This window comes from Vipera berus, assembly GCF_964194415.1.
Source record: "Vipera berus genome assembly, chromosome: 3".
NCBI classification, from domain to species: Eukaryota; Metazoa; Chordata; class Lepidosauria; order Squamata; family Viperidae; genus Vipera; species Vipera berus.
In genome coordinates this window covers 157,209,138-157,228,750 of record NC_138204.1, presented here as the reverse complement: position 1 = coordinate 157,228,750, position 19,613 = coordinate 157,209,138, and the positions used below count along the sequence as shown (strand labels likewise).

At 41.2% G+C, this 19,613-nt stretch overlaps 1 protein-coding gene across 1 annotated transcript in view; it reads left to right on the top strand.

The window, feature by feature from the left end:
• The window catches only part of ZNF407 (zinc finger protein 407), a 377,998-nt gene that overhangs the window by 213,475 nt on the left and 144,910 nt on the right, over positions 1-19,613 (top strand). Inside the window, exons 4-5 of the mRNA XM_081322718.1 lie at positions 11,584-11,750; positions 17,394-17,477. Of these exons, the coding sequence (XP_081178844.1) occupies positions 11,584-11,750; positions 17,394-17,477 (251 nt within the window). The remainder of the gene's footprint in view (positions 1-11,583; positions 11,751-17,393; positions 17,478-19,613) is intronic.

Here is a 19,613-nt window from a genome sequence, read left to right as displayed (position 1 = left end):
GTGATGCCAATGTAGAGATGTTTAAGATGTTGAACTAGGGAAGCCCACATTCAAATCTGTAGTTTTGGAAACTTACCAGGTGATTTTGAGCTAATCATTGTCTCTCAGTCTATCTTAACTCTCAGGGTTTCTACTGCTGAGATTAACTGAATATCCCCATGTGCAGGGTTTTGAACCCTTTAGGTTTAAAGGTTTGTGAACCCTTTTGAATTTTCAATATGTCTGGGTAAACAAAACTTAAAATGTGATCTGTTTTTTACACAAGTCTAAAATTAGATCAGAATAATAAATAGATAGATAGATAGAGAGATAGATAGATAGATAGATAGATAAATCTAATTAAATAAATTAAATAGATAAATTATTAAATAAATAAATGATGGTAGTGTTTCAGTATCTAAGGGGCTGCCACAAAGAAGAGTGGGTCAACCTGTTCTCCAAAGCACCTGAAAGTAGGACAAGAAGCAACGAATGAAAATTAATCAAGGAGAGAACCAACCTAGAACTAAGGAGAAATGTCCTAACAGAACAATTAATCAGTGGAACAACTTACTCCAACACTGGAGGTTTTTAGGAAGAGATTGGACAGTCATTTGTCTGAAGTGGTATAGACTAGTTGGACTAGAAAACCTCCAAGATCCCTTCCAACTCTTGTTATTCTGAGTCAAAAACATACTTGGCAGACTTTTAATTGCAATTAAGCTGATGGACCAGATTCATAAGTCAATTGTGACTTTTCATTTTTTAAAATTTTCATTAATGGGTAATTTCAAAAAATGATTAGAAAGTGACGCTTGCAAACTTCTTTTAAATATCTCTGTATTGGTTGCAAATAAGATCGCTGATCCCGTCATCTCCTGGCAGTCAAAACCTATGGAAGACTGCAAAGATCAGTCAGCCGGAGCACATGTGGGCAATCTCCCATTCTTTCCTTATCCAGATTGATTCTGAGGAACCAATTTATTCTTGTAATGAAATGTGTGGATGACCTTAGGAGGATAATGGGAAAAGATGCTACCTAGAAACAATTAAACAATAGAGGAGGGAGCTCCCAGTTGCTTAATGCTCAGAGAAAGAAACGTAGGAAGAACCTGTTGTAGTTGATCAAGCAGTTAAAAGTATCAACAGAAAGTTTGTACCTTCAGACTTGAAAGATTCTGTACATCTAGCCTTACAATAAAACAGAATTAACTTATAAGTTGTGTTGTCTGGTTTACCTGGGAGAGCTAACAACTGAATGTTTTACTTATGTTTTACTAATTGATAAAATATGTTTCATATTTTCTACCCACTGCAATACAATAATCCTTTATTCTCCTATATTAGACTTAAAATATTTGAGGAAGAATCTAGCAGTGACAGTGCTGGATTAGATGGGCATGGAAAACATAATCATTTATAGCACTAATTTGTTGCAGGACACTTGGGGGTCCTTGGCAAATCATTATTTTTGGCGTAAACTACTTCACATCATTACTGAGAATTTTTAAAGTCATTCTCAAATCCTGCAGTTTCATTTTGTTTATACACTAAGAGGTTAGTCTAATTTGCTTCAACATCTCTCTCACTATCATGTGGTGAATTACAGAGTCACTGGCAGTATTTACTCCGACTTTGCTGTTTTGTCATTTTTAAAGAGAGTCTTTCAATCTTACTTGAACATTTTTATTCTGTGTGAATAATTGAGCACACTTTGGGGTTCAGGAGGTGTAATAATACTGTTAAATGTGCATCTTGGAAGATTTAAAAATGAAGGATTTATATTACCCTTCATAAAGTTGTAAGACAGTCAAGAAAAACTGTTTGTTAAAAGATAGCATCTGTTTAACCCGCTTATTTATTTCTTGTAGTTGAAGGTTAGAATGATAATAAATATATAAGGAAATAAGTAGATAGGAAATGCAGCTTAGACATAAGATCCCTGTCACGCTTTTGAAATGTGAAATACATGAAGACCTGACATGTGATTTTTTTTATGGTGCATTTGGAAGTATTTAGCTTCTATATGTCATTTGCTAGTGCCAGTAATCAATGATCAACTGATAAAGTAATTTGAAATTTTGAAGCAGTATGTGTGCTTACAGACTGACATATACACACACATGCATATATCATTTTTATTTTTATCTTATATATGCTTGTAAATACTTTCAGTGGTAAATTTAGTAATTGCTTAATGTAGCCATACCTGCAAACTTATACAGAAGAAATCTTTACTTAGATTGCACTGTGCACTTTATGTGAAATACTTCTTAATATTTGAAACAAGTAATGTTAATCTTTATCTGGAGAGCAGTATCAAACAGATTGTCTTAAGCAACACATTAAAAATAGATTAGGTTTCTGATTTTATGAAGAAAATGCAATAATATGACAAAACCCAAGTTGTCACTTTTTTTCAAGCCCACAAAGCCTCAGCTGTCAACTTCAAAGACAGGTGACCATCAGAATTATAGTAATTTGTGTGGTGATCTAGATTGAGCAGTTAGAGTCTTGATTTAAGTTTTTGTTCACTCTTGGATGCATATTGTTTCTAGGAAATCATTCAAGAAAATTATTATGTAATATTTCTTCCATATGTCTTACATGTTGCAAACACATTTGACAGTAGAGGTTTCAATCATAAAATAGCTCTCAAAATTAAGCAACTGTTTAATGGAAATCAGCTATTCATTCAATCTTAATCCGTTCTTGTTTTACTACATATACTTCTTAAGTACGGTACTTTGTTCCCACTGTATTTGACCTAGTTTCATATTTCATCTGACATATCCATCACTCTCATATACAGTAAAAAGTGAGGAGAACCATATTCTTACATGCTCACTTTTTTCCTTTTTCCAGTAAACATTAGTTCTTTACAATAGACTGCATTCAACTGTAGCACATCTTAAAATTTCTCCATTTATTTTCCCATTTTCAGTTAACATTCTTCCCAGGTAGACACATACATACATATATTTATGTAGTTTCTCTGAGTTTTGCTAGTTATCTATAACCATCAATTGTTCATTCCATTTTTTTTTCATGAACACACTACTTGGGCTTTGATTACATTTAATTACAGATCCATGTTCCTAATTTCATCATGTCATCAATCAAACTTTGGCTGCAAATCATTCAGGTTTTAGCCAAAGCATAGCATTGTCTACTCACAAACGTACACATACTTTCATATTTCTACAAATACTACAATCATTCATTTATTCATGAATACATTAAAAGGGGAATATAAAAAGTTTTTGTTTTAATACCTGATCAGTGTTGAATCATTCACTAGGCATTTGATTTTTTTTTTCATATATTACTCTCACCATATCCAACAACTTACCTTCAACTCTATATTGTAGAAAATAATTCAGACCAATTCACATTATGTGATTTCTCACAATCATACTATAAATAAAATGCAACCATATTTTAGTATTTTTACAGCTGATCACTTATAGCTTTACCATTTTTTATCATACTGTTTTTCTAAATTTTTGTTTCTTCAGCTTGGTCTTGGACACTAACATTTATTGCCTTTGTTTTACTTCCACTTCTTAGCATATCACTGCCATTCCAAAAAGATCTCTACAGCATTCCTTCCAGTTAGTCCCTACTTCATTTTCATTCAAAATAATGTCAGCATTACTTTATATTCTCTTTCCTTTGCTGGGGGCTCTTCATTTATTCTTCACCCACCTATCAAACAACTTTTTATTTCCTTCAAAATTGCTGTTTCTTTCCTAGTATTTCATTCATTAACCCTTATTCTTTATCATTTATTCTTACATCCCAAATCACTGTCTCCCATATGCAGGGGTCGGCAACCTAAAAAAGAAAAAGAGCCACTGGGAACCGGTTCCATCACAAATTAAAAAAAGAGGGAGCCGCGTGCGTGTGTCCATGCATGCGCATGCGCAAAAAGGTTTTTTGCGCATGCGCGGACGCACGCGGCTGCCATTTTTTTAAAAATGAGATGGAACCGGTTCCCGGTTGCCCGACGGCGACGGCCCGTCTGCAAAGCTGCCGCTTTCGGCAGCTTTGCAGACGGGCCGTGGCAGCTTCCTCAAAGAGCGGCGCCCCTGCCCATTCCGAGAGGTGCGCGCGCACCTCTCCGAACGACCGGAGGTGCGTGCGTACCTCCGCGCGAATGGGCAGCGGTGCCGCTCTTTGAGGAAGCTGCCGTGGCCCGTCTCAGCTTCCTCAAAAAGAGAGGCGCCCCTGCCCATTCCGAGAGGTGCGCGCGCACCTCTCCGAACGACCGGAGTTGCGCGCGCACCTCCCCAAACCTTTGGGGAGGTGCGCGCGTACCTCCGTGCGAAGGGGCAGCGGCGCCGCTCTTTGAGGAAGCTGCCGAAAGCGGCAGCTTCCTCAAAGAGCGGCACCGCTGCCCCTTCGCGCGGAGGTACGCGCGCACCTCCGGTCGTTCGGAGAGGTGCGCGCGCACCTCTCGGAATGGGCAGGGGCGCCGCTCTTTGAGGAAGCTGCCGCGGCCTGTCTGCTAAGCTGCCGCTTTCGGCAGCTTCACAGACGGGCCGCGGCAGCTTCCTGAAAGAGCGGCACCGCTGCCCATTCGCGCGGAGGTACGCGTGCACCTCTCCAAAGGTTTGGGGAGGTGCGCGCGCACCTCCGCCCATTCGGGGAGGTGCGCGTGCACCTCTCCAAACGGGCGGTGCCACTCTCCATTTGGAGAGGTGCGCGCGCACCACTGCCCGTTGGAAGAGGTGCGCGCGCACCGGGCGGCTGGGAGCCGCAAGAGACGGCTCAAAGAGCCGCATGCGGCTCCGGAGCCGCAGGTTGCCGACCTGTGCCCATATGGATTGATCATCACTTAATGGGACACTAGACTTTGACCTCTAACACCCAACATGGGTTTAGTCAGTAGAGGACTTAGCCACACAGTCTGCTTCCCATGGTGCAGTGATGCTCCAATAACACTTTGCTGAAGGAAGGTCTTTGTGATGAAGCTTCCATTTTGTGTCCAGCCTAGTATAGCAGTCTGCAGTTAGACTATGGTATTCCACCATGAAAATAGTGTTTTCCATCTTATTCTGACATCAGACAATTGTCAGTGAATGAAGAAATACCCCTCAGAGATTGGCAAAATGCCTGCTGGCCACTAATTTATACCTCCATGGTCATCTGTTCTGGGACTGCCAAAGTGTCCACAAACCTCTTTTGTTTCCTTTCCTTTGTTTGTGAGGTTTGGTCAGGAAATTATTACCATCATGGATAGTCAAGTTCAATATTTCCATTTGTAAAAAATAGATCTTTGCCTAGCACTTTTTTCTGTGAACAGATCATCAACTGATTTAAGGCTTTGGTAACAACTAGCTTACATTCCTGAATGCTTTCTTGGATACCTCTCTGATCCTGATGTAGTGATGCAATGTGTAATGTAAACCACTCATACTGGTTCTTCTGTGCAAAAAGTCAAGACCATCCCTGTAATGTACTGGCCTTTTATATGCTGTAAGTGTTTGCTTATGTTGTACTGCTTGCTAATTGCTTAGTTCAATTGCTAAATGCTTAGTTCACATGTATGTTTGTAACGGTTGCTGGGCCGGCCTAGACTGGTTGTTTCCAGCCAGCTAAGTAGGTCTTTGGGTGGGAAACCACTGCTTTAAACCTATTAGTCAGCAGCATGAGGCAATGCAAGACACGAGCCGCAAAGACTTCTCACCATGGCGAAGGTTGGAAAGCTCGACATGATGCACCTGGAGAGATGGTCGTCCTACATTTCCCGCATAGAGAACAACCTGCGTGCAAATCAAGTCAGCGAAGATGGGCTGAAGGCTGCAACCCTCCTCTGCATGTGCGGCCCAGCTACCTTCGATATCACTGACAACTTGGTTGCCCCGGTGCTTCTAGAAATCATCATATATGCTGACCTCAAGAAGAAACTGCATGACCATTTTGAGCCTAAGTTATTGGTGATAGCATGGAGGCACGCCTTCAAGCAACGCGAACAACAACCCAGCAAATCGGCGAAAGAATTCATTGCAGCGCTTCATCAAGCATCGCGACTCTGCAATTTCTCCAACCTAGAGGAGCAACTAAGAGACTGCTTAGTCTGTGGACTCAGGAACAGACAGCTCCAACAAAAACTCTTCACTGAGGAGACTGTCTCTCTACAACAGGCCTTAATAGGTCTGTTGGACAAAGCCGCTGGAGGGTCCATGAAGGCATTGCGGCCCTCCAAAAGCGCTCCAACTACCGAAACAGTCCACGAGGACACTGAACAGTTGGAAGACACCGACTCCGACCACAAAGTCAACAAGATCCAGCGGTACCACAAAAGGGGAACGAGGCCATCTGACAAGGCAGTTCTGTTCCCGGGTGCTTGGGCTGCGGAGGCCGCCATCAACACATGGATTGTTGTTTCAGAACAGCAACGTGCTGGGCATGTGGAAAACCAGGCCACATTGCTGACAGCCAGATGAGCCATTAAGGAGAGGTACCGGGGCCCCGGGGCAACACCGAGTAGGGTTGCATTCCAGCTGCCGGAGCATCTTCCGCACTGGTGCCCACCAACCTCTTTAAACAGAAGCTGCAACTGCAGGTCAAACTTCAAGGAGTTCCATGTAAAATGGAACTGGATACAGGCTTCGCTGTGTCCATCATCTCCATCAGAACTTTTCAGCACGTTTGCAGCCATAGAACAGATGGGTCAAGCTATTACCATGTAATATACTACTTACTGATTTCCAGAATTCCAGCGTGGCAGTCAAGGGCGAGGCCATGCTAGCGGTGAAGTTCAAGGGATTTTCAGGCCCATTAGATGTTTTTGTGGTAGATGGCCAATGTACGAGCCTCATAGGGCTCGATTAGTTTGATGCATTGGGCATCCAAATGACCGGCATCCACTGGACACAAACGACAGACTTGTCTTCCGTCTGCAAGGAATTTGCAGGTGCCTTCGGCCCAAGTTTGGGAGAGTACAGGGGCCCTCCGATAGCTTTTAAACTTGATCCCCAGGTTGTGCCAATTTGGGTTAAGCCCCGCCGTGTGCCGTTTGCTTTAAAGCATAAAATTGATGCAGAGCTGGACAAGCTTGTCAGTCAGGGGGTTTTGCAGCCCGTAGACAGTGGGGAGTGGGAGACCCCCATTGTAACGCCACTCAAGGCCAACAGAGGTACGAATATGTGCTGACTACAAGTGTATTTATTATTTATTTATTTATTAGTTTTTATAAACCGCCCTTCTCCCGAGGGACTCGGGGCGGTGTACAGAGGAAGGAAGGTATACAGACCGAACAATAAAATAATAAGAAACACTAATAACACAAACTGGAACCCCAATTAACGTTATCATGCCAGGCCAGCCTGCTGGAATAGGAAAGTTTTTAAGTCGCGACGGAAGGTACGGAGGTCAGGGGCCATCCGGATTTCGGTTGGTAAGGTGTTCCAGAGGGCTGGCGCACCCACTGAGAATGCTCTCCCCCTGGGGGCCATTAGCCGACATTCCTTGAGCGGTGGCACCCTGAGGAGGCCCTCTCTGTGGGAGCGCACAGGACGGTGGGGTGCTGACATCGGCAGAAGGTGCTCCCGTAGGTAGTCCGGACCCATGCCATGTAGGGCTTTGAATGTCATTGTTAGCACCTTGAACTTCACACGGAAGGCAACCGGAAGCCAGTGCAGCGCACGGAGGAGAGGTGTGATATGGGAGTATCGGGAGGCTCCCAAGAGTGTCCGTGCCGCCGCACTTTGCACCAGTTGAAGCTTCCGAGTGGATCTCAAGGGCAGCCCCATGTAGAGAGCGTTACAATAGTCTAGGCGAGATGTCACAAGGGCATGGGTGACTGTACGTAAGGAATCCAGGTCCAGATAAGGCCGTAGTTGGCGAACTAGCCGAACCCGGGAGAAGGCCCCCTTGGTCACAGCTCCAATGTGGTCTTCCAGGGAGAGCTGCGAGTCTAGGAGGACACCCAGGTTGCGGGCCCTATCAACAGGGGGAAGTAACTTGTCCCCAATGTTAAGCAGTGGGACGAGCAGCACGTGTACCCTGTCCCAGTTGTCAGCCATATTCTGGCATCATTGCAAGGAGGCCGCGTGTTCGCTAAATTAGATTTAGCGCAGGCCCATCAACAGCTACAGCTGGACGAGGCCACAGCAGCTGCCCAAATGATTGTTACACACACGGGGGCCTTCAAGGTCAAGCGCCTTCAATTCGGGGTGAGTGTAGCCCCAGGGATTTTTCAGGGGATCATGGAGCGCATTCTGGGGGTCTGCCCCTACTTCAATGATGTACTCATTGCCGGGGAATCCACAGAAGTTCTGGCTGAGCAGCTTAGAGCCATCCTTCAGCAGTTCCGCTCTGCGGGACTTAGGTTAAGGAGAGAAATGCAAGATTGGGGTTCAGTCTACAGGATTTTTGGGGTTTTGAATTGATGCCGAGGGCATCCATCCTGCAGAGTCAAAGCTGAAAGTGATTCAACTGGCACCAAGCCCTAGGTCCAAGGGAGAGCTTCAAGCCTTCTTGGGCCTCCTAAACGTTTATCATTCATTCCTCCCTAACAAGGCCGCAGTGGCAGAAATGCTACACCGGCTCTTAGACAAAAATACTCAATGGCAGTGGACCAAAATCCATGAAAGGAGTTTCCAGGCAATCAAGGCATTGTCCTCGAACTTGGTGCTCACACACTTTAACGAAAAGCTGCCAGTTTGCATCCCGTGTGATGCATCCCCATATGGGGTTGGAGCTGTGCTGAGTCACTTAGCGGATGGGAGACAGTCACCCATCACGTATTACTCGAGCACTTTGCCCTCAGCGGAGTGCAATTATGTGCAAATTGACAAAGAGGCCTTGGCCATTGTGGCTGGGGTCAAGAAGTTCCATGATTATTTATATAGGAGGCAGTTCACGGTCTTTACTGACCACAAGCCCTTACTAGTCTTGTTCACAACAATCAAGCAGACACCTCAAATTCTGTTGCCACGAATGTTGAGGTGGTCTATATTCCTTTCAGCCTACGACTACAGGTTGGTTCACAAACCCAGCAAAGAAATGGGCCATGCAGACAGCCTTAGCAGGATCTCCTTGCCGCATGTGGAGCCAGATCTGGCTCCAGCTGCCCTCATTTTAGCCATACAAGACTTGCCGGACTTTCCCCTACATGCAAGAGACGTCGCTGCAGAAATGGCAGCCGACAAAATTCTAAGTCGCATGTTGGCTTGGATTCACACAGGATGGCTGGAAAATAGTGGGGGCCCCGAGTTCCAGAGTTTTTTCAGTCGGAAAAACAAGCTTTCGGCTCACAAGGGGTGCATCCTTTGGGGTAGTAGGGTCGTAGTCCCCAGCTCACTCAGGCCCAACCAAAAAGTCCCTCAAATGCATTACGAGAGGGGACTGGTACCATAGGTTGGCTGATTTCTTGTTATGCCAGCATACAACGCCTTTCACAGCTACAGGCAAGAGCCCCACAGAGCTTCGCTGGGGCAAGAGACTAATAACCAAACTGGAGAGACTGCACCCCAATAGAGTAGCCTCCGACACGGCATGTCCGAAGGCACCTAGGTTTGTACCCGGAACTACGGGCAAGGGCAGTTGTGGGTGGCAGCGAAAGTTGTCAAGGTATAAGGACCACTCTCCTACGAGGTGGTCCTGGAAGATGGGCGAGTCATTCGCCGACATGTCGATCAGTTGCGCCTGTGACTAACAGAGCAGTTGTTGGCTCAGGACTCCCAAGGGGAGCAGATCTGGAGTCCACAACCCCACACTCCAGCAGAGCAGTTTGTATGCTCTGAGACATTTCGTGCACAAGAGGACGGGGATGTAAAACCACTTGCTAATTGCTTAGTTCAATTGCTAAGTGCTTAGTTCACATGTATGTTTGTAACGGTTGCTGGGCCAGCCTAGGCTGGTTGTCTCCAGCTGGCTAAGTAGGTCTTTGGGTGGGAAACCACTGCTTTAAACCTATTGATCACCGCCTATCGGCCAACTGTATAAATAGCTGCGCAGCAGCTCCTATGTTGCTTCTGTTATGTTCTGACCTTCAATAAAGCCTGTTGCTGTTTGAACCTCCCATCTCGCTCAATGCCTGCAAAGAACTGGCTACACAACCATCCCTGTGCATGACTTCATCACTACTGAAATATCTGTGGGGTTGCCCTTGAAAAGTATTTGTATTGGAGGTTCAATTGATCCAAAAAAGCAGTAAATATACCAACGCTAGTTTTTTTGTGTGCTGCACTGGCCACTAACATAAACTCAGATTCAGTTAAGATGATTTTTGTTTGTTTGGTTGGTTGGTTGGTTGGTTGCTTTTTTTTAAAAAAAACCCTCTTTGAGGAAAGTATTTTGGGCTTTGTTTATATTAAAGAGTAGTTCACACCCTACCAATTCGTCGGAAACCCTTTAGATGAGCTAAATCAGGGGTGTCAAACTCAATTTCATTGAGGGCCGCATCAGCATTGCGGTTGCCCTCAAGGGGCCGGGTGGGTGTGGCCAGGGTGGGCGTGGCCTACTGGGGTGGGCGTGGCTAGACTGTATGGTCTACTGGGTGGGCGTGGCCAGCTCTACATTATTTGCATCAAGGGTGCCTATGGGGGGCTGGGCAGGAGTGGGACAGATCTGAGGGTCTCTGGCAGAAGGAGGGTCTCTGGGCCAGGGCCAAGGCAGTGGGGGCCGTTCCCTCACTATTTCCAGGATGGCTTTGCGGGCCACATGAAACCACTTCGCGGGCCGCATCCGGCCCCCGGGCCTTGTGTTTGACATGTCTGAGCTAAATAATCTTACCATCATGAAGTGATGCCAATGCCCACTAGGAACGTAGCTTTCTCTATTAAATCTCCATGGTAGAAGCACACCCAAATTACGGGAAGACTCAACTGGACTTAAACATTGGAACAAATATATCTCCCCCTCCTCCAAATAACCTCCTTCCTCCTTCTCTTTGCTCGAGTGAACTTGGATCATTAAACCTCTTGCACCTTGCAAGTGTGAGCAAGTCTACTTTTGGTAAGGTTTTATTCCTTAATTGTGGACATGTTTTAAACAGTGAACCACCTCCAATTCAGCCTATAGAGGTCTTTTTCAAGAAGAGCCTGAACCTTTCAACAAATGCCAGCAGACCTTTTGCAATCCCCTTTAAGACTTACCAGGAGAAGGGGGGAGAGCAAGGGGAGTGCTTTTCTGTTTACTATGGTAACAGGGTTATTACAAGTAGTATTTCACCTCTCCAGTGCAGTAACAGCAGCCTGCCATAGAGCAGTGTGATTGTCTGAGTAGTTTACTATGGATAGCTTTTCATTTAGCCTTTGCTCTGACAGCCCATGCTCGGATAAGTGGTGTAGGCCTGTACAGGTGAAATCTATTCTCACATTTGCCTCAGGGGTGAGTGGACTGTAACAGAATTTTTCAAACCCGTTGGGCCCCACCGCAAAGCAGAGAATAAATGGCTGAAGTGCCAAGTCTCGACAGAAAAATCAATGCCTGGTTATACAGACATGACAGACCAGGTCTGCAATTCTCTTCATGAAAGTCTGTGCATTTAGCACAGTTCGAGTTTAAAACATGCTTTTTTTTGTCAATTTGGGGGTGTTGCACGCATGTGGTTAATTCTTCTCCCTTTCTTGATTTTCTCCTTGTACACAGGAAATTTACCTGCCCCTTGTGCAATCGGAGTTTCACAGAGAAGTGGGCCATGAACAATCATATGAAACTTCACACAGGAGAAAAGCCCTATAAGTGCACATGGCCGACTTGCCATTATTCCTTCCTCACTGCATCAGCCATGAAAGATCACTATCGGACTCATACAGGTTTGGTTATGCTTTTTTTCCCCTTGAAATGGGCGGGAAAAAGGTATACATGGCTGTATTGGAAGTAAAAATAAAGCTGGGGTCCAAGATATGTCTTTTACTCTGGAAACATTAAAGCACAATTGCTACTCTTGGATATACACTATTGGGTTCTGCTCTAACAATTCCCCAATGAAGTGTGAAGAGAAAGAAGATGCTGACTCAGGAATTCTGGGAGTTGAAGTCCATGAGTCATAAAAGAGCCGAGGTTGCCTACCCCTGCCCTAGAGTATATCTCTACCTTTTAAATGGCTGGAAATTTAAACTCTAACTTTGTACGGAACTACAATTCATAGAATTCTTTGTCATAATTGCTCTTCCTTGCTTTTCTGAAAAATTAGGGACTAAAGTTCAACGTTTCTAAAGAATACCATGTCAGAGAGGGGTTTAGTTTTTTTTTTAATTTACCAGTCCTATTTTTTTAATTCAAGGTCCTATGCCTTGAAATCATATTTAAAATAAATTAGATTTGCTTTCATGATATTTTGTTAGGAGAAGAAACCACCTATGGGATATTTTATAATGCTAGTATTAATGTAGTAATGCTACTATTAGAATATATAAATATTTTCAGTTATTAAAAGTGCTATGAATAAGGTCTATTTCATTGAAAAGTGCTGCTGCAAGTGCCTGCATCTGGAAATGCAATGATTTCATTATGCAACTAAGTTGATTCAAAAGGCGAGTAACACAATCATTATGTATGCTGTTGATTAGTGAAATCCAGCTTAGATACAAATATGTATCAAATTAAAAAGAGAAAATATTTTCTAAACTGGTGGACGTTTTAGAACTAAGTAATAGCAAATGCTACTGGAAAATGATTACTTGTCCTGCATGTTAATTTTCATTGTATATTGGCTTTTACTGTAATAAGTAAAGCAGAGATATATGTTATATTTAAACAAATGAATAAATATACAAAGGACAGATTGCAGTAAGGAAAATGAGCTAAATCTTTGTATATGAACCAGCTGTAACTGAAATATTATTCATTATTTGATACCAGCTGCTTCCAAGAATGCTGAGGCTGCATTCATTTTAAAGCAATATGGTTAAATTTTAAATTAATGCCTTAATAAAAATCAGATTAATATAATAAAAGATGTGGAGTTTACAGCAGGAAAAAAAACAATAGCTGTACCTTTGCTTTAAACTTACTAGAACAAAGATACCAGTGAAGATCTTCAAAGTTTTTAATATTTACCCAAAATAATATTAGCCACCAAAACATTTCTAATTTAACCCGATTCTTTAAGGACAATATTAGAATTGTGCTATAGCCTGCAATATAATGGGATAAGGAAAACACAGAAAGGCATCTGAGATTGTAGCAGTAACATGTTGAAGCTGTAAGATAGGAGACAAATGATCTTAAAATCAAAATTCTCTAGGCATATCGTGAGAAGATGAAACAGTGTTTCATTAAATTTAAAAAAAAAAATCCTGAAAAGATTTTACAATTTTCTGAAAATGAAATGAGTTGTTGCTAGAAATTACAGGTTAAAAGTTCTTTCAAGGCAGTTGTAGGGAGCCTGGGCCTCCTTAGCTTCCTTGACAAGGGTGTTGACGATTTAAGGTCTCCAGCCTGCCCTGAGAGATCACTTATATCGAACAGCAGATGAAAAGCCAGTGCAGATGTAATTTATCGTCGGCGTTTCCTTCTAAAGAATAATTGTGGAGACTTGGTTAGATCAATAATATGGATTTTTGTTGTTAGGTCTTGTAGTCTGCACCATAATGAGAGATAGGGGACAGTGGCTGTTTTCTAATGGAAAATAAAGGATTGGTTTCCGTGTCTTTCTACATTTGAATGCAAAGTGGCACACTTGAAACTAATTCAAGTTGTTAAGAAAAGAACCATTTTCTATTACATTCCTGATATCATATAAACATGGCATGTTAGATCAGCTCCCTGTACCCTAAGTGATATATTGCTCCTTAGATCCATCTCAAAGTCTAAAGGTTGTAATTCCTAGAAGAAGAATGAATGTTTGTTAATGTATGGTTAGAGACTGAAATCACATGCAGTGTATCCTCTGACATACATAAAGGCAGGTACGATTACATCTAATAACTACTAGGCTTATATACATGCCTATGCCCAAACTAGCAAACTTTCAGTAGTATCCAAGCAAAACGAACTCGGAAGCACAAAGGTAATAATGGAAGATAAAATAAAATAACTGCTATCCCCACCCACCCACAAATTTATTTATATGCCTGGAATGAATAATAGAAAAAATATTAAATGCCATTACGTGTCTTGAAATTCTTGAAAGCCCCGTAGAATTCTTTCTTCCTCTCAGTCAGTCAAGAAAATTCTACTGGGATCTCCTTTGAATTAAAACTACAGAATGTATGGTATATAAAGAAACATAGGTAGGTGGCATACTAAGTACAGTTTTGATTGGATTCCTGATAATATAGTAAACATGTAGTAGAGAATCAACTTGTTTCTTAAAAGAAGAAACTGCTACTTCAGTCAGATCTCCCCACCCTAACTAAAAAGAAGATAAAAGAAAGCCTTGTAATAACTGGATTTCATTTCAGAATCAAGTGTGTGTCTTAATTGGAGTTATTGTCTAGATAGTTCACATGATTTGTGTTTCTAAGTGAGTAGTACTAAAATATACCTACATTTGTGTTTTCCCTTTTTTTCCATTTGGCATTATGATGAACTCAAGTGCCAGCAGAAAGCAAAATGGCAGAATAATCAGAGAAGAGTAGGGATTTTTTTTTTCCTGGAGGGTATTAATAAATTGAAAATTGACTTGCTTGTAATTGCAGTTTCCGGAAATAACCTTTTCAGAGTGGAAATAAAAGTTTCAGTTTTTAATCTTCTTATTTATGTATTTTGTGTTTGTTTTGGTAAAAATTAGCTTTTTTTTTAAACAGCACTAGAAATAATATCTGCCCTACTCAGCTGGGTCAAAATGCAGCATATTCATGGAAAACATTTATAAGGATGTGGTACTAAACAACCAGCTCTGACTTGTATGCACTAGAGAGGACAATCATCTTAAAGAATTGCTTATATATAGGATGATTTATTCATTTGTTTTGTTTTCTTATGTGTGTAAATTGATAAATATTTTGCTCACTAAACCTCTGTTCTTGATGTTGCTGTTATCAACAAAGCTTTCTTGGAGGATTAGTTTTTCCAAGTACAGCAAGTTCTTATTGCAACCTGTTAATGCTGCTAAGATGCAACAGGGACTAAAGAAAAGGCTCAGAGCTTCATGACAGAAAGAAAAAGAAAAAAGCAAGAAATAGCAAATCTGAGAGCCGTCCTGGATCAAACAGTCACCTGTTTAATATAGCATTTGTGCTTCATGCACTGGACAGCCAGTTACCCTCAAGAATCTCATGAGCAAGACACAAAGATAGCATTTCTCCATCATTGTGGTAGGCCCAGCAACTGATTATTCAGAAGCAAACTGTTTCACAGTCTAGCTCTTAGCTATAAGGAATATACCCTTTGATGTATTTAGCCTTCAAAGTGGAGGGGGAAACCACAGCTTTAATGAGGCATAGTGAACTGAATCCCATTAGTGGTCCAGGACAGAGGTCCCCAACCTTTAGGTACCAGGGACCGGTTCCATGGAGAGAGGTTTTTCCACAGACCGGAGGGTGCGTGGTTTTGTGTGCTGCCTGCATCCCACGGATAGGGCTTTGCTTGTTTGTGCGGCCCAGTTGCTGGCATGCTGTGGCCAGGTACCGGTCCACGGACCGGGAGTTGGGGACCCCTGGTCTAGGAATCAGAACTGACTTAGAGGGCTTAAATAAAAAAAACCTGCAAATTATGTTCAAATATGAAATTAGTAGAGGTTAAATGTATTTGGGGGCAGGATTCTGAAAGCAATAGAACTAGATAGAATGGGCAGCTTGGTCTGAGGGATGGGAAGACTGAAATTATGGTGAAAATGTGGCATAATGGTCACCCTTAATTGACAATGTCTCTCAAGCCAGTATTAACTGCCATGCCTCTTAAGTCTTCGAGATAAATATTAGCTAATGAAAATGGCAATATACAATATATACAAACATGCAGGCATACATATATGCATACATACACACAGTGCTTTTTTTGTAAAAGAAAAAGGTGCTGGAACTCACACATGTCATACAAGCCACCTTGCCTACCCTACAAGGTTCCATCCAAAAAAGGTGCCGGAACTCCGTTCTGAGCATTCTATGAGAAAAAAGCCCTGCATACACAATTAACCTACTGTAGAGAATGTACTTTCATAAGGAACTTAAAAGCAGATGCCTATTTTATTAAGACCAATAGGAATTTGGAAACAAGCCTCTTAATTTCCATACTGTAAATCCTCCTTCCCTATATAAAAGCCATTCTGCCATTTATTTGAAATATTTTCCCAGTTCCTTTAATTCCCTTCCATTGGTGCATGGGTGGGAGGGTACAATTTGTCTCCAAATGAGCCAAATGACTCGTTTGTGTGTTAACGCTGTTTAACACTGTTTTATAATTTCACTGGCTCTCTCCAAGGTTAGCATTATTATTCTATAATACCATTCTTCGTTGGCCTTGTGGGATGAATCTGCTTCACATGCCTGGGCTTTACTGACTAAAAATGCTACTGCAGAATGATATACTGCATTTATAAGCTGCAAAAGGCAAAATTTTATCTAGAATAAAAATACTTTATAAATGCACATTTACACACTTTTAACAAGTAGCAATCTTGCCAAAACTATCTTTTAATGATATTTAGAGGTGTAAAATAAGGACAAATCTTTAATATGAATAATGTAAGTACTATTTCAATTTCTGAAGTAATCCTAGACTTTTTTTTTCTTTATTATGAAAGTTTTAGAATCATAAACAGCACTTAGCTGCCATTGGTACAGAATAATATAAGCTTTTATTGTTGCCTATTTCCTTTTCAAGAAATAATTTAATTTGTATAAATTACTGGGAGGTTTCTGAAGAAGAATGTGATTAAGTCAGTTAAAATTTGTTCAACGTATTTCTTTTGTAAAGCCATGTGTGTGTGTGTGTGTGTGTGTGTGTATGTATGTATGTATATGTATATATATATATGTGTGTATGTATGTATATGTATATATGTGTGTGTGTGTGTGTGTGTGTGTGTGTGTGTGTGTGTGTGTGTCTGTGTGTGTGTTAAGTATTTGTCAAGGCTTTTTGAATATATATATATATATATCAGACACTCACACATATGCTAAATAACTGTATATTAACATTTCTAGGCAGCCTTTCCAAAGCACAGAAAGGCCAGATGTATGGGAATTGTAAAAAATCAGGATATGCATAAAAACTGTTCAAGTGCATAAAGCAGCCCCATCTGGAAGACATCTAACAGAAATGAAGTTGTACAAAACCATTCCATTGATAATAAAGCTAATTTTTATGGGTCTGACAAGTATGTAATTATGTTCAGTGGTGCTTTTCAGATTTTATCACAGTCAATAAACCGCAGTGGTAATTTCATTCCCATTTGACATATTTACATGGAAACATTTGATTGGAGGAATTAGTAACCCTGAAAGCCTTGATAGATATGTTTTAATGATCTGTGACCTCTGCAGTCCCTCATCTGTTTATTATTGCAACAGGCGAGAAGTCGTTCCTGTGTGACCTTTGTGGCTTTGCTGGTGGGACACGTCATGCCCTCACCAAACATCGGAGGCAGCATACAGGTCAGTTAAACTCTTTTATCCTTCAGTATCTTCTTTGCTGCAAAAAACAGTCATCCAGGATACAGAATAAAAGAAATCATTAGAATCCAAGGGGAGTATCCCTTTACTGCTCATTTTACCTTTACAAATGGATATGCTTAGGCAGTGCTTTTTTTGTAAAAGAAAAAGGTGCCGGAACTCACACATGTCAAACAACCCGCCTTGCCTACCCTACAAGGTTCCATCCAAAAAAGGTGCCAGAACTCCGTTTTCGGCATTCCATGACAAAAAAAAGCCCTGTGTCTAGGGATTATATTGAATGGGGTTTTTTTTAAGGAATTTGCTGTTTTTCCTTAAGATTATGAGGTATCTTAAAGCAGGTGTCTCTGTAATTCATGACCTGACTATTAGAAACTTGAGATGCTTAGATGGAACATTTTCTACTCAGCCATTCTTTCAAGGCACACAGGGTGCCAGGTATGTTGCATAGAATATCCATTGGTTCATATTTGGCTGGGTCATAAAAGCACTGAAATTCAGTTTGTGTTCATGTGTTCTGAGAGTGGCTTCTAAATTCGAAGTAGAAGTAGTCCTTATATAATACGAATTTTTAAAAGGATTCCAGGAAGTTACAGTTAGTTATTTTAACTTTTTACTGAATAAATTGGTAGAAAGATGGAATTGTTGTTAAAGATAGAAGTGCCAAGTATGTAGAAGGACAGATCTTGCTGAATCAGCATGGCTTCTGTAGAGAGAAGTTTTGCCTCAGTAATCTTTTATAGATCTTTTGGAATGTCAGCAAGCTGGTTTATAAGGCTGATTTGGTTGACATTGTTTACTTGGGCTCTTTAAAAAAACCACAAAACACCTCTTGATAAAGACCTGCACCAGAGATATTTGAGCCACATCTGAAATAGTGAGAGAAAATGATGAAGTCTTTTATGAACCAATAATTGGTTAAATGATAGAAAGCAGAGAGTAGGAATAAAAGAATTGTTCCCACAAAAGGAGAATGTAAACTGTGGGGCTGGTATTAATTATACTAAAAGTTATTCTTAAATTATTAGGAAGAGCAGTGATGGATTTACTTTGTTTGCAACACCAATTTATCTTAGGAAGCAAAACCAAAAAAAGAAAGTGGTGAAGAGCTCTTGAAGGATCTCTGAAACTGGAGAAATAGAAAGAAGATGGTCTACAGTATAAGCAACTGTAAAATTGCTTATGAAGACGAAATATCCCCTCTTCATTTATGTACTGATGAAGTTTCAGTAGATGCAATTGACCAAAAATGATGTTGGAATGTGATGAAGCTGTTGGCTTGGTTGAAAAAAGGTCAGCTTCAGGGGTGAATCTTTGAAAAGAATAATAATTTTAAAAAATCCACTCAATTTGTTAAAGAATTTATCAACTTGTAGTTACTGCACATAACTGAAATTCTGTGAAAGTTTTTGATCATTCATCTCAAAGATGGTAGGGCAAAGTTGGAAAGGATACAGTCAAGAAGCTAGAGGAAATCCTCTGTTAAGAAAGAATACAGACTTTATGGCATTTTTAGCTTATAAAAGAACATACCAGGGTATATAAAATAATGTGTTGCATAAAAAAAAGATAGACAGGCTTTTCATAATACTAGAATCTTGGAACGCAGGGCAGGATATGAACAACACAGGGAAAGAAAAGAATACGGCATAAAGGGAAGAAGACTGTAGTTCTCTGACTTCTGGACTCTTTAGAACATGAGCCCTGATCATGTAGTTATTATAAAAATAGTAAACATGGAAGCTGACATTATGTAATGAAGGTTATCTATCTTATGGAGGGTTGCAAATTTTCCTATCAACCTGGAAGGTCAACTAAAAAACAGGATCCTGTTTCATCTTCATGCTTAATGCTTATACAGGTAGTCCTCAACTTACGACAACAACTGAGCCCAAAATTTACGTTGCTAAGTGAGAAATTTGTTAAGTGAGTTTTGCCCCATTTTATGACTTTTCTTGCTATATTTGTTAAGTGAATCACTGCAGTTATTAATTTAGTAACACGATTGTTAAGTGAATCTGGCTTCCCCATTGACTTTGCTTGACAGAAGTTGCAAAAGGTGACTTTCACACAGCCCTGGGACCCTGCCACCATCATAAATATGACTCAGCTGTCAAG